Here is a 17,735-nt window from a genome sequence, read left to right on the forward strand (position 1 = left end):
TGCACCAAAGTTCACCTTGAGAAGCAATAACAGAGAAATGCAAATCAATCATAAATCATTCTGGCTGCTGCGCTGGCGAATTGTGCATTAACATAAATCTCACATTACCAGAACAACATGTAACTGCACGCCGTATTCCCATTTCTCTCCAGTTATTATTATATATTATTATAATATTATGCATAACCTAAATAAAGCTCTGTTTAATGGTTCCTTTTACATCCATCCCCCTGTATGTTTGTGTGTATGTGATTCTTTACAGTGTCAGCTTGTGCTATTACTCCAGGACGAGAGGTTGTGTTGTCTTTACACTGTGTCACAATTATTTCTGCACCCACACACAAACCCAGCAGCAATGTCAGGTTAGGTTATGCTTAGATTAAATTTATGTAAGACAGTTACCTATTTGTAACACAAGGCGTCGCTGTTGTACTATCTGTGTGGCAGGAGTTAAGTAAAACGTTCTCCCAGGACGCCGTAATTTTACAGCGTCGTGCGTGCGGGGCGCCATTTTGGCTCAAGGTAAGCATTGCGAGCCATGTCCCGTATTTCGTTCATTATATGTGTTTAAACCACCCATTGTTGTCATTTTATGCTCTTTTGGGTTAACCAGTAGTTCAGGCGATTGTTTGACATGCTTTTATGACGTGCATTTGTACTCTTTGACTGTTTTGAGTGTTGGTAATGACTGTGGCTAGCATGCTGTTAGCAAGGCTAGATTGTTTGTTACGTATACATTGAAGTAAGTCTGCTTTCCCTATAATTCAGTGACCACTCACACTTGATCCAAGTATCTGTACAGGGCCACTGTCTGTTCATTGAGCTGCACTAGCCACCCTTAGCTAGCTAGCCTACAAAGTGCTTCATGGGTCTGCTCCCACCTCCTTAAATGCTCTCCTTAAGGCTTGAGTTACCCCCCTACCAGAACAAGAAGCTCTTGAAGACCCATCTTGAAGAAGATGCTCTTCCAAGAACATCTTCTGCCCTAGCACTTACCTTCTATCAGTCCATTGTTCCTATCTCGTGGATTTATTTCCAAGACTTCTATGTAGCTTATTCCTCTTTTGTAAGTCACTTTGGATAAAAGCACCTGCTAAATGCTTAAGTGTAAGTCCTTTCATTGTCTAAGGGCCTATAACATTTGCATTGCCTTTTTAAAAACATAAACTTTGTCTATCTATAAAAGAAAGCTGACTCTCCCTATAGTTATTGATGGTTGACGTACATTTTGCTATGTAGCGTTTACAGCATATGATCCTTCCTGTGGTGACGTCAGTTCTGGAGAAAACGTTACATGATACGTTACGTGAAGACATTTCACCTTTTCCTGCCACGTTTCTTTGTTAGTATGTGGTCTAAAATCGCATTTATTTCTGCCTTCTGCATGAACTGATGGGGAGATGGTGTTTCTTCTGTATAGTGCTTTATTTTTTTTGGTTTCTATCATCCAGGTTAATTAAAAAAGTTCACCATTACATCATTATCATCAAATCACCTCCAGAAGATTTCCGCAAAATGTGTCTTTTCCTCTCTTCCCTCCTCGCCTCCACAACAAACATCCCTTGGCCATCATTAGAAGTTAATGAACTCAGTTTTATAATCATGGGGATTAGCCTTGCTGTCTCCTACAGGCGGTCGTGTTTGGTCCTGCTTGCTGCGTATGTATTGTGTTCCTTTTTGTGGCTTACACTCGTGCTTTCAGGAGGACACAATAGGATGCTCCACATCTCTCCCCCCTAATTGGAGCATGTTCATTGGACTTAGCTAGATTTAGTTAAATATGGGGTATCTCACAACGGTCCAATTCCCTCAAGTACACTGATGTCTGGGTGATAAATCATAGCTGTCTGCCCACTGTAATTAGACTGACTTCTGAAGTGCCATCTTTTCGCTTTCAATGATTGCGCACCACTGCCTCAGTTTCCCTAACACACGTCTTCTTGAAATCTCTTCAGGCTTAATCGCGCTACAATTAGCTATGTTTACGTTCTCGGTTGGGTTTGTAAATGTGTTGTAGACTGATGATATTTATCTTCATAGTGATTACTTTCATGTGTCAGGGTAAATACATTTCTCCAGCTACAATGGGAGGAGGTAAAAAAAGAAAGAAAAAAACTTATCAGGGGTGTCACCCTGTGAGTCTAACACATGTTCTTTCTGTCAGTTTCTCTAGCCGGCCATGATATTGGAAATTATTCTGCATTATCGTGTGCATGGAGCCCGCTAGGCTTGGGGTGTTCCTTCCCTGCAGCTGGGTGTCACATTCAAATAGAAATAAATTAGCTGTCACCAAGGCCAGGCTTAGGAGCTGCTGCTATGCCTCAGAGACGATCCTTTATTCCCCGGGTTTCTGCTCACTGCCCAGGCCATTGTGAGGCAACAAGTCATTATGGGCTGCGGGAAATGAAGAAGCACAAAATAATAATTTGTGTCAAATGACTTTCTGCCTCTGTAGAAATGTGCACGTTGAGCAAACAGTGCCAAGAATAGCAAGTGTGAAAGCACCTGGTAATTGTACAACGGCTTAAAAATCGAAATGTATGGAATACGGAGGATTAGGCACTTGGTTTAAATTGTGTGGCAGCAGACGGTTGTTTCTCATTATTGACGGGCCAATGTTAACCCTTAGTGCTCACGCGGCTAAGGGGTAAGCGTTGTTAAGTCAAAAAGCAGTCACAAAATAGAGCGTTTTTCTTCTCTTTTTGTTCATAAAAACGAGTCAAGTGAACTTTGAACTGTGCCGTATTTCACAGATTTTCACTAATTCAATCAGATTTTAAACATTTTGAGTACTTTTTGCTCAGGTGTGTTTATATAGTAGTTTTTCATCAGATTCTTTAGGTTGTGCTTGAAAAAAGATATAAGACAGTCTATATATTGCACATTCGTATAGCATCTGTATATACTGTATGTTTAAACTTATTAATGGAAAAAACTGCCAAAATGCTCCGTGTTCTAAGGGTTAAGAATGGAGTTGGACTCATTATGTGCAGCTTAAACCTGTCTTTGTTTGTTGATGTCTCACATTCCATATATCGTATTCACTAAACTCCAGTACATCTGTATATTCTCTCTTTTAAAATAGCCAGAAACATACAGATAACAACACAACAGTACAAGTTCATCTAACTGAGAGTCAGTCATCAGAAGGGACATTATGTGGCTTTGGTGACCTCCAGTGGTCAAGTCAAGCATCGCAGGCAACTGGCTTTTTCTTTGCACAGGATGTGGTTTATTCTAACAATGAGAGAAACAATACTGAGAGACGGGGGACGCACTATAAGACGACACCATGTATACTTTGTATTTACAGTACATAGTACAAACACACCCATACTGACTTCCGCTCATAGTACAACACTGCTACAGTGGACGACTCAATAATAATAATAATAATAATAATAATGGTAATAAACTGACGGCTGCACGATAGAAAGTATCAATATGATGCCAACACATAAGCATAAATACAGTAATTCACTGAATGTACCAGCAAACTGTACAAAAATGTTAATTTATCCCACTCGTCACATATCATTATGGTTAGTGTTTCAGACAATAAATATTCACAGCATGTGCGCCTACAGGTTTATGACATCGACCGCGTACATGTGAGGCCATTCACGCTGTGATGAACTGTTAATCTGCTGCTGTACTATTAATGATGATAACAATAATTAATAATAATAATAATAATAATAATAATAATGAGAAGAAGGAGCAAACAAAGAAGACCTGTCACTCGTGCCACAAACGTCTTTTGCGTTTTTTAAAAAAATACTAAGCTGCATTCATTTACTGTGGCCTCCGATTTCCACTTTATGTTTAACATAAATATCTCAGGCCATTAACTGACCAAAGATTGATCACTTTCTGCTATTTTTGTCACTCTAAAATACTGCACTCCATTGAACTCTTAAGATAATTTGTTATTTAGTTCCTGTCAAACACTACAGCCTTTGTAGCATATTCATACTGTAAAGTTAATAATATTTAAACTGAATGGCTGTGTACCATTACTGCATTAAACCCCCCCACTGGCTATTTCTATTGTCTCCTATTTTATAACATAAAGTTATACTGATGATTTGTCCTGCACTGTCCATTGTGACCAAATAAGTTAACAACTGAATCCACTTCTACGTGCTGCCAGAGGGAGGCAGCAGCAGTCTCCCTGGAGAAGCTGCAGTATTCTGTCAATACATGTCTAAGAGGAGGAGTCGTCCTCCTCCACGGGGTGGAGAGCGTGTCTCTTCAGCAGTGTCTTTAGTATCTCCACCTCCCGCTCTGTCTCCTTCAGCTTCCTACGTAGTGTCTCATTGACTTTCTGCAGCCTCTGGTTTTCCTAGAAAACGCACAGGAAGAAGGTTTATTATTGACAGAGCAGCATGTAGAAAAGAGTGTGGGTAAAAAAAAAAAGAAAGTCAACAGGTTGTCGTTGTTACGCACTGATTCCAGAGTTTCATAGGAAGGTTTGTTGTCTTCCTCTGGCTCTTTAGGCTTTTGCACGACAGACGCTCTGTTTTCCCACTTGACGCAGTGCCGCTGTTTTCTCTGGGGCACCGGGCTGGGACACGAGGTCAAGGTGGGCGCCGCGGGGACTATCAGGCAAGGCTGCAGGCGGCCGGCCTCGGGGGCCGCAGCCAATAATTGAGGTCCGTCTGTCTGAGTGCCACTGTGAACCTTCCGAGGTCTTGAGGTGGGGATGACTGGGGAGTCTGGGCTCCAGTCTTTGTTGTCATCTGGTGGATAAGGGAAGGGACATTCCTCTGAACCTGGACACAAAATCAAGGAGTTGTGAATCACAATTGTCCCTCTAAAATAAGCCATATAACTGTGTTAACTTCTTACATTTTGTGAAAACTAAAATTGAAAGTGCTCTGATCTAATTATAGTCACTTTCCTGCAGCAGGTGGGCATTTCACTATTACTGTAAGTGAAACAGTTGCGGGGGAAACCACCCAGGCACTAGACCTTGCACTGGAGCATTGTCAGACTTTTAGCTGCTGCAAACTAATGTGAAATGATGGTAATTTTGACTTAGCCACCAAGTGACATGTGTGTTTTTGATTTACTGATGACTTAAATGCTTCTAAAGACCTCCCCAACGCACCATCTGAGGTGCTCATGGTGACGGGCGTGGAGCTCGGCGTGGAGCTCGGCGTGGGACTGTCGATGGCGCTGCCTGCTTTGGCGTTCTTCTTGCACTCAAACGCCACCTGGTCCTTGCACAGCTTGTGGCAGTTCATCCCGCAGTCTGCACAGACCAAAGAATGCAACAACATGTCAGAACAGGAACTGGCATCAGTCTTACTTTGACTTTAACTTCTCTATGAACACTATCTGTTCTGCAAAATGCAACTCTCAGACCTTTGCATGCTTAATGTCAGGCAAACAAGTTCTCATGTCTCTTGAAGGATGACGGGGGGGGCGAGGGGAGGGGGATAAACTGTGGCTCTGACTGCAGACTCTGCCTTTTTTTGATGTCTTGCAAGCTTCAGCTCGCAATATGCAACACAGAAAAACCACAGTACACCTCAAGGTGAGATGACTTCACTTCACCTGCTATCAACGTGACACTGTGTGTACCTCTCGGTATTAAATGTTGACCACAGACCGACACGCTGCATGTTTCACAACACTGTAGAATGCAATAATCACCTTTGCACCTGTAGCCTTGTTTGATGACACCCCACAGCTGTGAAGAAGAAGAAGAAGCGTTACATGAAAATATCCACAAGCACAATGCGAGTTAAAACCTGTTTTTGTTACGTGCCTCGGCACTGAAACCGTTTTTTTTTTGTGTGCGCCGACTTACAAAGCCTGAGCAGTTGTCACAGAACGTGGGTTTCATGTACGTGGTCTCCTGGAAGTTGTGGACAAACCCGAGGCCCAGTTTGGAGCAGATGACACTCGCTCGCATGAAATAGGCCGTGATCTCCTCTCTGCTGACGAGGCCTTCCCTGGAAGACACACACACATGTATGATGTCGTCGACTAAACGGTGCATTAATAAGAAAGTAAACATTAACTTGATGGTTCAGTGTTTGCCCTGACCGTGTATTTATGACAACAACCCACACATCTGCAACCGTGTGCTAAATACAGTTTACAGTTCATTGTCACTGTGTGTTGTGTAAACACAGTGACATTATCTGAGCTGGTTTTACGGGGTTTAGAATCTGAGCAATCGCGTGCTTCGCAGGGCGTGTGTGTGTGTGTGTGTGTGTGTGTGTGTGTGAGAGAGAAACAAAAAGAGTGAAGTGAATATTTAGCGGTGGGTTTTATGGTTAGTTTCTGCAGCTATTTTTTGTTTCCTGTTGCTACACTCATCACAACAAATACCACTTTTGGCTTCCTCTCCACTGAAGTCACAAATAAGCGCTGGGAAACGGCGTGACCTGCCGAGACACTCACTTCTCTTTGTCCATGACACAGAAGGAGAAAGGAAAGCTGGCGGCAATTTTCTCAAAGTCCTCTTGAGAGATGAAGCCGTTCTCGTCGTGATCATAGTTTTTGAACACGGACTGTGAAAGTCAAGAGGCAGAAAGTGTTATAACATGGAGAAGGAACAGCTGAAATATAAGCGTGACTTTAAAGCCCTTACATCCACCATTCGCTGCACGTGTTTGCTGATGGTTCGGGGATCAGGTTTGGGGGCTACTCCTGATGCCCAGTCCACAACCACTGGAGGTCTAGAGGGGGTGGCTGGCTGGTAGAAAATGAATCAGTCATTAAAAACAAGCCTGGCCAGGCAGTGTCAATGCAATTTATAAAATATGCTCTAAGAAATTCTTCTACATTAAATGTTTCAGAAGCAGTTTGGAGTCGAATAACACAGCAAAGTTGAGAAGGACATTTAAGCACCTCAATGTTTTTGCTCAGTTTGAATCATTTGGATACACATTAAGCAGCTGAAACTATTGTCTTTTCTTCTCGATCAATCAAAGGCTTTTACACTTTGGTTTTTGTACGACTTGTTACGACACATGAACTGCAGAGGTTTTTGATCTATGTTCTAGTCTGACTGCTGTGCCAAACTATTTGGTGTTGAATGAATGAAACGAGAGTTGCATCGGCAACATCCAACGCCTGCAGAGAAAATAAATTAACAATAATTTGCATAATACAGTTATATTCAATGGTTCCATATACAGCGTGGCTGTAAAATAGTCACACGTTATACTAACACAGCACGAGTGTATGTAAGGCACAATCGCTTTGAGTTTGAAGTTCAAAACCACAATTCGCTTGAACTATCATAAATCAGTCTTTAATCACCAGGCATTTAGACGCTTTTCTCAAAGGCTTGGCTGTTTCCCCCCCCATATCAGCTCTTACATCTAAGCTGCTGGCTTCCGGTTGTAGTTTTGCTATTATTATTAGTGTTATTATTATGAGTGCTATTGATCTTCTCAGGAATAATATAATCCAATGAAGTCAAATAACACGAGATGTGGTTTTTGAGTCAGCTGTTGTTTAAACAGCTGCTTCCATCACTCACAGGTGCTTTGCAGTTCTTGGGCTCCCTGGCGTAAGACAGTTCATAGATCTCGTCCTCGGTGTAGTAAAGGTCCAGGGAGAGCTGTGGGCAGAGAGCGACCAAATATCAGCACACGGCTTGTAAACAGAAAGAGGAGGGGAAAAAAAAAAGAGAAGCCCTTTGTGTGTCGCCACATTTCTCCTTGAAACATGTCGCAGTGAGGGCCGACGTGGGTCACAGGCTAACTATTATCTCTTCATGGGCATTCTGTTGTTGGAGTACAATTAAATGCGCCGCACACAGATAACGCAACAATACAGCAATCTCAAACTCACTCTCATTCACACTCCAGTCCGTCACCCACACACTCGTAGATCATAGACTCTCATCACACCCACACAAGTGCCACACAATCCACATGCTGCAACGCACTCATTTGCATCTGTGCCCGCGCTCGACACAATGCAGTGATTCACGCGGACGCAACACAACACAACACAACACACTGTTGGGCAGGGACGAAGGGTGCAACCATACCGTCAGCAGATGGACCAGGTCCTTGTTGGCGTCCAGCCGAGGCGGGATGTGCTGCAGCTGGATCAGCTCGTTGATGTGGCTGTAGAGCGCCTGGAGCTTCTGGACGTTGACCTTGTTGTCCTCCACGTAGTCTGACATGGCTTCGTTGACCGAAATCAGGTCTTTGAGGTGGACGCCCACGATGGGGATTTTAAATCCTGTGCACCTGCTGTAAGCTTGCCTGTAGTTGTCGAAATTTCTGCACGAGGACAGCAGGTCCGTCATCTCATTAAGTACCTACGGGGACGAATGAAGAGAACGATATGTAATGATTAATACAAGGGTGTTTTTGATCCCTGGATCTTTGTGTGTCGTCGTCCTGTACCTTAGTGACCTCACTGGGAACATGTGAGGTGGTGTCTTTTAGTCTGGAGATGGAGCTGTGACAAAGACCTCCAACCACTGCCATTAGTGTGTTGTAGTTGTGCATGACATGTAGACTCTGGTGGACGTGCACACAAGAACACACATATCAGTCCATCCGTGTGCACACACATAAACACGCACAATTAAATTTGTTCCAGGTATCCGTGGTTATATAACTCACAACAGTGTCATTACATAAGCCACTTATATTGTTTGCTTTTCTTGCTGGGCTCTAATGTCTCACTTTTTTTTTTCTCTTTCTGTGGCCATGCTTTTCCCTCTCTTTTCAGTTCTAATTCGTGCTGTCATTGGAGCATCATGGTGTGAAATTCGTTTCCACACCCGTGAGATTTGAGGTCGACAGCAGTGTGCGACAGTAGACTACAGTGCATTAGTGTTTGAGTGCAATCTGAGGCCCTTGCAGAGCCCGCCGTCCGCTCCCCGAAGCTAGCACATCATTTCTCAGCGGGTTGCGCGGCGCTTCACATTGAAGTGGTTTTAACAAACAAGGTCTGATCGGCTCTCTCTCCCTCTCTCTCCTCAATGTGCAAGTCTGCTCTACATGAAGACTCCATTAGCTTGCACTCAGATAATGTTTTTTCTACTGGTGAAATCCTTGGATATGCTAAAAGCCTGCAGCAGAGCTCTTGAGAATCATTACCAGCTGTCTGAATGAGCATTACGCAACCACCAATTATGTAGCATCTATAGCGTTTAGTGTCTACAGTGTGAGGAGAGAGCGTCATTAGTTAGATACTGTGTTAGAACAATGGCACATACAGTACATGCAGGAATGGGTTATATATTGTTCCCTTTTCTTTTTTTTTCTCCCCCCTTCTTGCTCAGTGAGGAGCAGACATTTGAAGTATTGTGGTGCGAGGCTGAGTCAACCACTACCTGTGCCACGTGGATAAACTTGGTGAAAACCTCAGCCCTCAGCTGAGCAGTTGGCCGACTCAGCACCATCAACTGAACCCACTGGGAGACACCATTACACAACGCAATGGAACGCTCCATCACGGGGATGTCCTTCATGCAGCAGCTGCGGATGTAGTTCAGATAGTCTACAAACTGACAGAGAGAGAGAGGGAGGGAGGGAGGTAGGGGTGCGTGAAGCGCTGCACGGAAACTGCAAAGCGTTTCTCGCGAGGAGGAAATACCAAGAGGTGGAAAATATAGACGTAGACATTTTAGAGCTAGTGTCATACTCACTGATATCCTGCAAAAAGACTTGAACTCCAAGAAGGTGAGATGCTCGGCCAACTCAATGGGCTCCAGGTGGTCGAAGAGTAGCGAGACCTTCCTCTTTTTGCTGCTGTGGGGTTTGATCTTATGGCTGGCCTTCCACGACCAGTCCCGCTCGCTTCTGGAAGCAACAACGCAAGCACCGCGACACAATCAGCGCCGATGTGAATAAAACGAGGCTGTTAATTTAGTCGGCGATGACACAATAACGTGCGAATATATCGCGGAAAAGGAAAGCACATTGTTTCCAGTTAATTGAGTTACTATTTTACTATTATTCAGAACCAGGAGAGAAAAATCAGAACATGTACGTAAGCAGCCTAAAGTTAAAACTGTCCACAGTCTGCATGCTCGATCGTGACTGATTTCAGGAGTTGGACAGACCACCGAGAGTCGTGTTGGCCTCGTGTCTCAGTTGCCAGCTGGTTGCAGATTAACACTTACATCCATTTGGTCTCTAGGAGAGAGCAAAGATGCTCCTGTCCCTGCTCTCTGATCAGCTCCCGGAACTGGTCCAGGCTGTCCGACAAACTGCGGTCCAGCCGGAACATCATCCAGAACTCCTGGATCCAATACCTGGAGGTCAGAGACGGTACAGTGTTAGAAAAAAACCAAAAAAAACAATAACACTAGAGTCAAATGTGAAGGTGAGCTGACCTGATGAGGTAGCATATCCTCTGGCACTCTGCTGGCTGCTCATTGTCCAGCGCTGTTTTGAATGTGAGGACGCCGGTTAAGGAATTCACGGTGTCGATTATTAACCTGAGCAAAGTGCGGTTTTATTGTCTGTATATTTGTGTTTCAGGATTTGGCCTTGTGCCTGTTTCTTGGTGGGGGGGTGGAAAATCTGCTGATCTTCGACATTGTTCGCTGCATGTTGTGTTTGTGAGTAAATACCGAACATATGGTCCGGACACTTTCCCACAGTCAAACAGCGACTTAATAAAAAAACAAAAACTAAAGCGACTCAACTAAAAGGCAAATAGAAGTGACATTTGGAAATGTGGGAGGAGGCAGCTGCATGAAGCAACAAACTCTGAAGAGCCTCACAGAATGAATCATTCTGGCATACAGAGGTAAGTGAATAACAAAATGTGGAAGAAAATACACACAACTGTTGATTAATATGCATTGTTTGGTGTTTTAGTCACGGCGTCTTCTGCCCGCGGTGCCATCATGATTCGCTGCTGTGCTTTTTACAGCGCAGGCGAAACGCGGCGGCTCCTGATTGACAGAAATCAGTTGGAAGTGTACATGTACATAAAAAGGCTAATTGCGTCACGGGAGCAGAAGAATTGCCCACGCAATCTCGAGGCCAGACTGTGATGAAAGGCTGTTGATGGCCCCTGTGTCTGTTCCCTGAGCCCCACACACACACACACTGCATTCATTTGATCCAGCATCCTTTTGGGGCTTTCGGCTGAGAACGAGAGGGCTTAAAAATAGCAGAGGGACCATTCAGCGCCGCACGCTCTGACGTGGACACACGTGAGCGGGGGCCCTCTTTAAGCAATACAGGGTCTGTGTTTATATATAACTGAAGAGGACTTGTATGTGAAAGAGGCAGAGGTAATTAACACCTGAAACCTCAAGGCCGCTCGCCGGGGCCAGTAATCTCCTCTGAGAGGCTTCATGACGCCATCGCTTTTTCCTGAATGGAAGTGTAGATTATTGAATGTCCACTTAAGACTTGATGACAAGTTGGGGGGCTGCTGTTAAGTGATGACTAAAAATAGACGAATGACATGGACGTAACAGGTTTACAATATCTGGCAGCAGGAGTGAACGCAAACCGCCACTTGCCTATCAGATTTTGCGACAGATTGCCCGTTGCTATCGACAACGAAAACATGAGCAGAACACACAAAAGGCCAGTGATCTGACCCATATTATATTTGTCACCTCCAAAGACCTCACTGTGTTCATGTTCATGAAGGATATAGAGCCACAAGCTTGTCCAGCAGCTCGCTGGACGAGGTGAGGAGCCGGTGCATGGTCAGGGTGATGTTCAACAGGTGGCTGCTCCCGCACACACCGCCGTCGGGGTCTGCAAGACAAAGAGCGCACACTCGAGTGAAGCGTCAAAGTGAGCAGCAATCACGGGACGTCGCGTCATCGCCTTAAAGCAAACAAACAAACGCTGATGTCTGTGACATCATGTGGTTTCCCTCCCCCTGATTTCAAAACGGGTCACGTCGTGTGTGCGTGTCTACACACGTGGATAGTCAGTAGATCAGCAAATGGGTTGTAAAGTGGACTCATTCACAACTCATTCAGAGGTTTGAGAAGAGGTATACAGTAACTAAGGTGCGCAAAGGAAAGAGTGATGCTGGATACTGACTGGTCGAAAAACACCAGAGAAAAGAAAGAGGAGCTGAGGAATAGATGAAAATGAATGATCTATTATTCTGAGAGCCAATACATCACGTTTTTGAAGTAAAAATTCACAAATCTCCCTACGTTCCATTCTCTAAAATGTAGCTATCGTTAAAAAATAAATGTCTGCTATTTGGTTGTAACATTTTAGATGATTAATAGAAATAGTTCATCTGTTATAGGATGGTAAAAACATCATTTTTGTGCACAAGCCCATTTTGTTGTACATATATTGTTTCAAAGGTCAAAAGTTTAAAAATGTGACATGACAACATGCAAGCAGAGATATAACTGTAGGAAGTGATCTTTATGTTCCAGTTCCTGACTAAAGACTGAACCGGCCCCCGTCCGTGAACGTTTGTTGTGCTCTGACCATGGCAACAGCCCCATGCAGCTCATTTGTCTCAGAATTGGTTTCACTTCCTTTCTCCCAACATTGTATATCTTGGTTCCTCTCTCTGTGACCTGACCGTATTTCCTTATTTATCTCATGTGACGCGATGCTACGCGGTGTCGACCTTGCGGCCGTGTGTCTCCTCCAGCAGGTCAAGTCTACGGGAAGTGCAGTCACAATCGCCACTTGTGTACCCAGGGTACAGTATTGACTAATGATGATGATGATGATGTGTTTTTTGTACAACATGATGATGTCATACTGGAGTTCACCACTCCCTTTTTGTGCATGTCATCACTTATTCAATTGATTGAGTCCCTACGCTGTGGTGCTAGGCGGCGGTACTGCGATGGACTGGCGACATGTGACCCTGCCTTTCGCCCTATGTCAGCTGGGATTGGCACCAGTGCCCCGCCGCGACCCTCATGTGTTGGTGGAAGATGGGTGAGTGAGTGAGTGAGTGAGTGAGTGAGTTATGTTATGTGGAAAGAAAACTGAAGAAATTCAGTTTATTTGCACCCACAAGGGCAAAAACAGCCCTCGGTTAGGTCACAATAATGTTGTTGACCATTAACCACTGAGATCTAATCAGTTCAACCTTGCATCCAAGTGAACATCGGTCCTACATGTAGAGACACAGCCACAGCACGTCAGTTTCAGCCCAAAAACCTGGTTTATCTCCCGCCACCATGACAACCGTGCTGACATGAACCGAAAAGCCCAAAAAAAAAAAAAGACAATTAAATGGAAGAACGTGTAAGATAAATGACAATGATTTGAGGCTCAGCTAGTAGAGAGCTGCAACACTGCAGAAGCAGCATCGCTGAATATCACTTTAAGATTTTAACAGCATCTCGACACCATCAAGGACACCAGGCGTCTGAGGGCCCACTTTTAAACCGCATCACCTTGGAAATACCTCAGCCACCATGGCAACATGTTTTCTAATCTTTGTTATCTGTAAGCAACTCACAACTCCAGCCGCAGCTGACTAATCCAGCCCTCATATCCTGCAAGGGGTGTGTTTCTGTTTGTAACACACACACACACAGGCACAGGCACGGCTGAATCCAGCTCAAACTCAAATGGCTGTTGGAGTAGCAAAGCGTCAGTGCAGTTAAGACATGTACGAAACAATACCCGCCTGCTTAGTGGACATGACTCATCGGTTTCCACCTCTGTCGGGAGTTTATAACCCAACAATCAGGTGAGAAACGCAGAACGATGGCAAAGGCACAACAGGAAGCCATGACTCCCTGTCACATAAACAATTGCTCCATCCTTCTTCTTTTTTTTCACAACTTTCCAACCACTAACCCTCCCGGGGTTAATTGCAGGAGGAAATCCCCTCCGGGCTGTCTGTTAGTGACTGGAAAATTAGGAAAGCTGCTGCCCGTCACACTGGAACTATATGATACTGTATGGTTACAAACACCGCCGTGGGTACACACACACACACACACACACACACAGCGCCTGGCCTACTTTTCAGGTTATCTCCGACATTAATCAGAAACACGCAGGCTCGGTTTGGCCCGCGCGTGTTTCCTTGTTTTGACAGAAGCCGTCCGACTGGATGGTCCCTTTGTTTTAGAGGACGCAAAGTTAAACGCAGGATGATGGTTATCGCTCGGAGCGCTCTGCAGAGTTCTCCATCATAAATCACAGTGTTTATATGAACTCCGTGATACAGAAATTATTAATTTCTTTTTACTGGTAAGGAAGTTGTAAAGTAAAGTGAATAAACAGATTGACGACTTAAAAACAGGAATTAAATTCTAAAATAGACAAAAGTGATTGTCAATTAATAAAAAACGTGGTCGAGAAATTTTGGCTGTATAAAGCTCTTAAATATGTCATATGTCATTTATTCCATTGATACAAATAATGCTTATTATGAATACCAGTTCAAATGTACACGCGTGTTACACGACAGGTGATGTAGGTGAGTTAGTCTAACACACATTTTCTTAAAAGTGTACATGGAACCACTTGCAGTAAAAAACCTTTTTAAGTTAAAGGTGCTTAAATGACATTACTGTTCGATTTTATAGATTGAAACTGGTAACAATCTGTTTAACACATATTAAATTGAATTGAAAAACAACCCGGCTTGACACTGGGCTTGTTCAGAGTGCTGTGGTCTAGAGAGAGAGAGAGTGAGTGATGATGATGTCAACAGCTATTGATCCACACCTCATAGTGTTCTGCGATTCAAAGGCCGGTCAGCATCTGAGGACCACTGTTTGGGGAGCTGACCTTTGAGCTCAGCAAGAGCTCCAAGCCGCAATCAGGTAATCCTTCAAATAGCGCTTACGTGCACTCTCACATTTGAAAAAGGTAGCAGGAGAGCCGCGGGCCTTCGGGGGGGTTCGTCTGTGAAGTGGGGCAGGACTGGGCTCCATTTTTCATCAGGAGGAGCCATTCAAGTAAAACCCCAGTCATCACACATTGTCCTCACTGATAATATCTTAAGCACATGTGTGCATGGTGCTCATATTTTGCATAGTGATGGCAGCACTGTACGACACGACATTGTGTCATGGAGCGGCGTAACTTTCTTTTTTGTTCCTTAACATTTTCCTTCGTGAAAATCAAAAACGAGCGGCGGGCTGTTACTGCCGCTCTACCTCTCGGCAGATAAACGGAGTTATGGGGATGTCATTTTATTTGCAGCCCATTGTAACACCTCTCCACCGCTCCTGCTCCATTTGTGTAACCAGGCAACAGCAATTTGAAAGCTTGTCACACAATCACCATACTAACTCTGAGAGCACTCCAGACAACTTGATGAAGCCAATGATCTTTGCTTGATTGATCCAACTACAGCCTACTCAATCAATGTGGTGCTTCTTTTTTTTTCCTCCTCACACGTACATGTAAAAAAAAAAAAAGCCTCCTTTTTAATCACAGTATCAAATATTGGCGAGCATCAGTGGGAAGGATTTCATCTTCCAAGCAAACACTGCTACATCGAACATGAACAGCTGTATTAAGAGAAAAATTGGAAATAGCCAGTGTTTCCAGCACAATGTGAGAAAAAACTAGTGAAGAACGTCTCAATAAACCCTTATTAACAATGTCTAGGTGCACAGTCTTATTGTTTCCCAGTGTCAGAGACAAATACTTCACTGCACAACAGAGCAATCAATAACTAGAGTTACAAGAATATATGAAACTACAAAAGAACACCCAAACCCTGCATCTGCTGCACAGTTCACTGCAGTAGTTTTTTCTTTTTATTCCTCCTCGTCGTCAAAACTAAATCAGCCAAAGTGCCGGGTGACAGGACTTACCGAAGCACTGCAGACAGGCCTGGATGAGCTCCTCCCAGCTTCCCCCCTTGGTGAGGTGTCCCAAGGGTGTCATGGGTTTGGCCGGGACGGTCTGGGTCGGGCTGGGTTTGTGGAACCTGTGAGGGCGGCCTGGAGGAGAAACTCTAGACCTGGAGCTGCATCTTGGAGTCACTCTACTTGAGAAACAGCAGCACAAGAAGAGGGAGGAGAGGGGGGGAGGAGGGACAGTGAGGCTTGTTGTAGGCAGTGTGCTTCTCTGTGTGCGTATGAGGATGTATAGAGGGGGTGTATTTGTGTTATAAACCATGCCCTTATGAGACTACAGATTAACACACATACTGTATGAAATGATTGTGTGAGTGTAAGCTATTGTTTGAAATAACACCCCACCCTTACATCTGCATTTGCTATTCATTGTTCTCATTTCCTTCCTTTAACTTGGGGAAATACCGGTTGATTAGAGCGGACATCCAGTTGAAACTTTAAAGTGACTGGTAAACAAGGAGGAATTCACTTGAAGCATGTGGCACGTCAGAAAGTTGCGGTAAACGAGCCTGTGGCGCTCTTGTGCGTAAAAGCCATGGATGCTATCGGTACAGCTTTACCACAAAAATGAAGACATAACACCTATGTGTTACAGCTCCGGGTTTAAAACAAACAAATATACAACAAAAAATAAAACATATGAGACAAATGAAATGATCAAATAAGGCTGCGCGCAGTTTCGCCCCCAAAAAAAACACCCGCACCTGAATTAAGCAAAAGACAAAAGGTGAGAAGATAACTTACGCGTCGTCCTTTCCTTTCTCGTCCGACGGGACACTTTCGTTTTGGTTGTTTTCTTTCGACTGACATCCCATGGCGAGGTACTGGGCAACGAGCGGCTGAACTAGGCTGTCCATCTGTGTCCTCCTCGATGGGAGCATCTCATCGCTCTGCTCGCCTCTGTGCGCCTCCGCGGTCTCAGCAGCATTGTGCTGAGTCGTCAATGAACGTTACACTATGAGGATTCGGTGTGTGCGTGCGCGCGCGCGCGCGTGCGTCCGTCCGTGTGCTTGTATGTGTTACCTTTCCAGGACCTTTGCTTTTATAAACACCGACCTAGTAAGAACCAGTAATCCTCATGGCCGAGGGGAAAAACAACAACTTTTTGGACCAAAACCTGGTCCTAATAAGACAGAGCCTCATTTTTTTTTGTTTGAGGGACTGGTTTAGAGCTAAGATTTGAATTGTGGTTAGGTTAAGGTGAGATTAGTCATAACTGGATTTGGTTAAGGTTTGGGATAAGCCTTTGTTTAGGCTGTTCTTTTCTGTTTTTGGATGAAGCATCTTCAGTGATTGACAAATGAGGGAGCTGTCAATCATCCATTCACTTAACAAAAAGCTCATCACATTTGCACAAGGCCTCTTGGCACATGTCTTGAGTGGCATCCTTTAACATCACTTACATTTGGAAAAACCTATAAGAGATGTGATCCCTCTCATAGTTTGCTGAAACTTTTGTTTGTTCAGTGTGCTGAACAGGAAAGGGTGGACCTTCCTCCAGAGATAGCAGAGGTTCCATTATGGCTCGTGTTGTGCGAGGGACAACATTGTGGTACCGTGCTGTAGGTGGTCCAGAGAAGATGTTTCCTGAAGCCTCTTTTTTTGACTGCTTTAAGGAGCCTGCTGCTTTCTTATCACACGCGCCTGCTGCTGGAGGACTGAGCTCTGTGATAAGACAGCGTGTGTGTGTGTGTGTGTGTGTGTGCCAGTGTGAAACCGTGCTTAACGTTTGATTTGTTGAACATGCAGAGAACATGAGAGCTATTGATTTATACAGTGGGATTTAGGGCTTGAAAATGAATTACAAACACATCTAATGAAATTGAATCATTTCAGATTTAATTATTTTTCTCCCTTTTCGTCATCACAATTTGTCCTTGATCACATAATATCCACTCTGGGGAATAAGGAATACGCTTGATGATGACAAAAGGCACAGTGCTGCGTCTCTGTG

At 44.2% G+C, this 17,735-nt stretch overlaps 1 protein-coding gene across 3 annotated transcripts; it reads right to left on the reverse strand.

The window, feature by feature from the left end:
• Nucleotides 1–3,209: 3,209 nt before the first annotated feature.
• LOC122783041 (RAS guanyl-releasing protein 1-like) lies at nt 3,210–16,731 on the reverse strand. 3 transcript variants are annotated; one of them, XM_044047685.1, is made up of 17 exons: nt 16,526–16,731; nt 15,737–15,912; nt 11,612–11,717; nt 10,328–10,390; nt 10,115–10,246; nt 9,638–9,791; nt 9,323–9,496; nt 8,385–8,501; nt 8,021–8,296; nt 7,505–7,585; nt 6,608–6,712; nt 6,418–6,527; nt 5,819–5,963; nt 5,662–5,698; nt 5,114–5,257; nt 4,450–4,775; nt 3,210–4,345 (listed from the first exon to the last, which is right to left on the reverse strand). In XM_044047685.1, the coding sequence occupies exons 1-17, from the start codon at nt 16,660–16,662 to the stop codon at nt 4,208–4,210; spliced, it is 2,421 nt and encodes an 806-aa protein (XP_043903620.1). In that variant the 5' UTR covers nt 16,663–16,731; the 3' UTR covers nt 3,210–4,207. The 3 variants fall into 3 exon arrangements, with proteins under 3 accessions (XP_043903620.1, XP_043903619.1, XP_043903618.1); XM_044047684.1 differs by having other exon boundaries at nt 9,323–9,791; nt 15,737–15,909; XM_044047683.1 differs by having other exon boundaries at nt 9,323–9,791.
• Nucleotides 16,732–17,735: the final 1,004 nt, after the last annotated feature.

The sequence above is a fragment of the Solea senegalensis genome, linkage group LG16 (assembly GCF_019176455.1).
Source record: "Solea senegalensis isolate Sse05_10M linkage group LG16, IFAPA_SoseM_1, whole genome shotgun sequence".
NCBI lineage: Eukaryota > Metazoa > Chordata > Actinopteri > Pleuronectiformes > Soleidae > Solea > Solea senegalensis.

Bases quoted from the DNA above. Each gene is read 5' to 3' on its own strand.
- LOC122783041 (XM_044047683.1), bottom strand. From the start codon at position 16,662: ATGCTCCCATCGAGGAGGACACAGATGGACAGCCTAGTTCAGCCGCTC. The intron at 15,913-16,525 runs GTAAGTTATCTT...CTGTTTCTCAAG, and splicing joins GAGAAAGGAAAGGACGACGC to TAGAGTGACTCCAAGATGCA. The intron at 8,502-9,322 runs GTAGTGGTTGAC...CACGTCCACCAG, and splicing joins AGTTTATCCACGTGGCACAG to AGTCTACATGTCATGCACAA.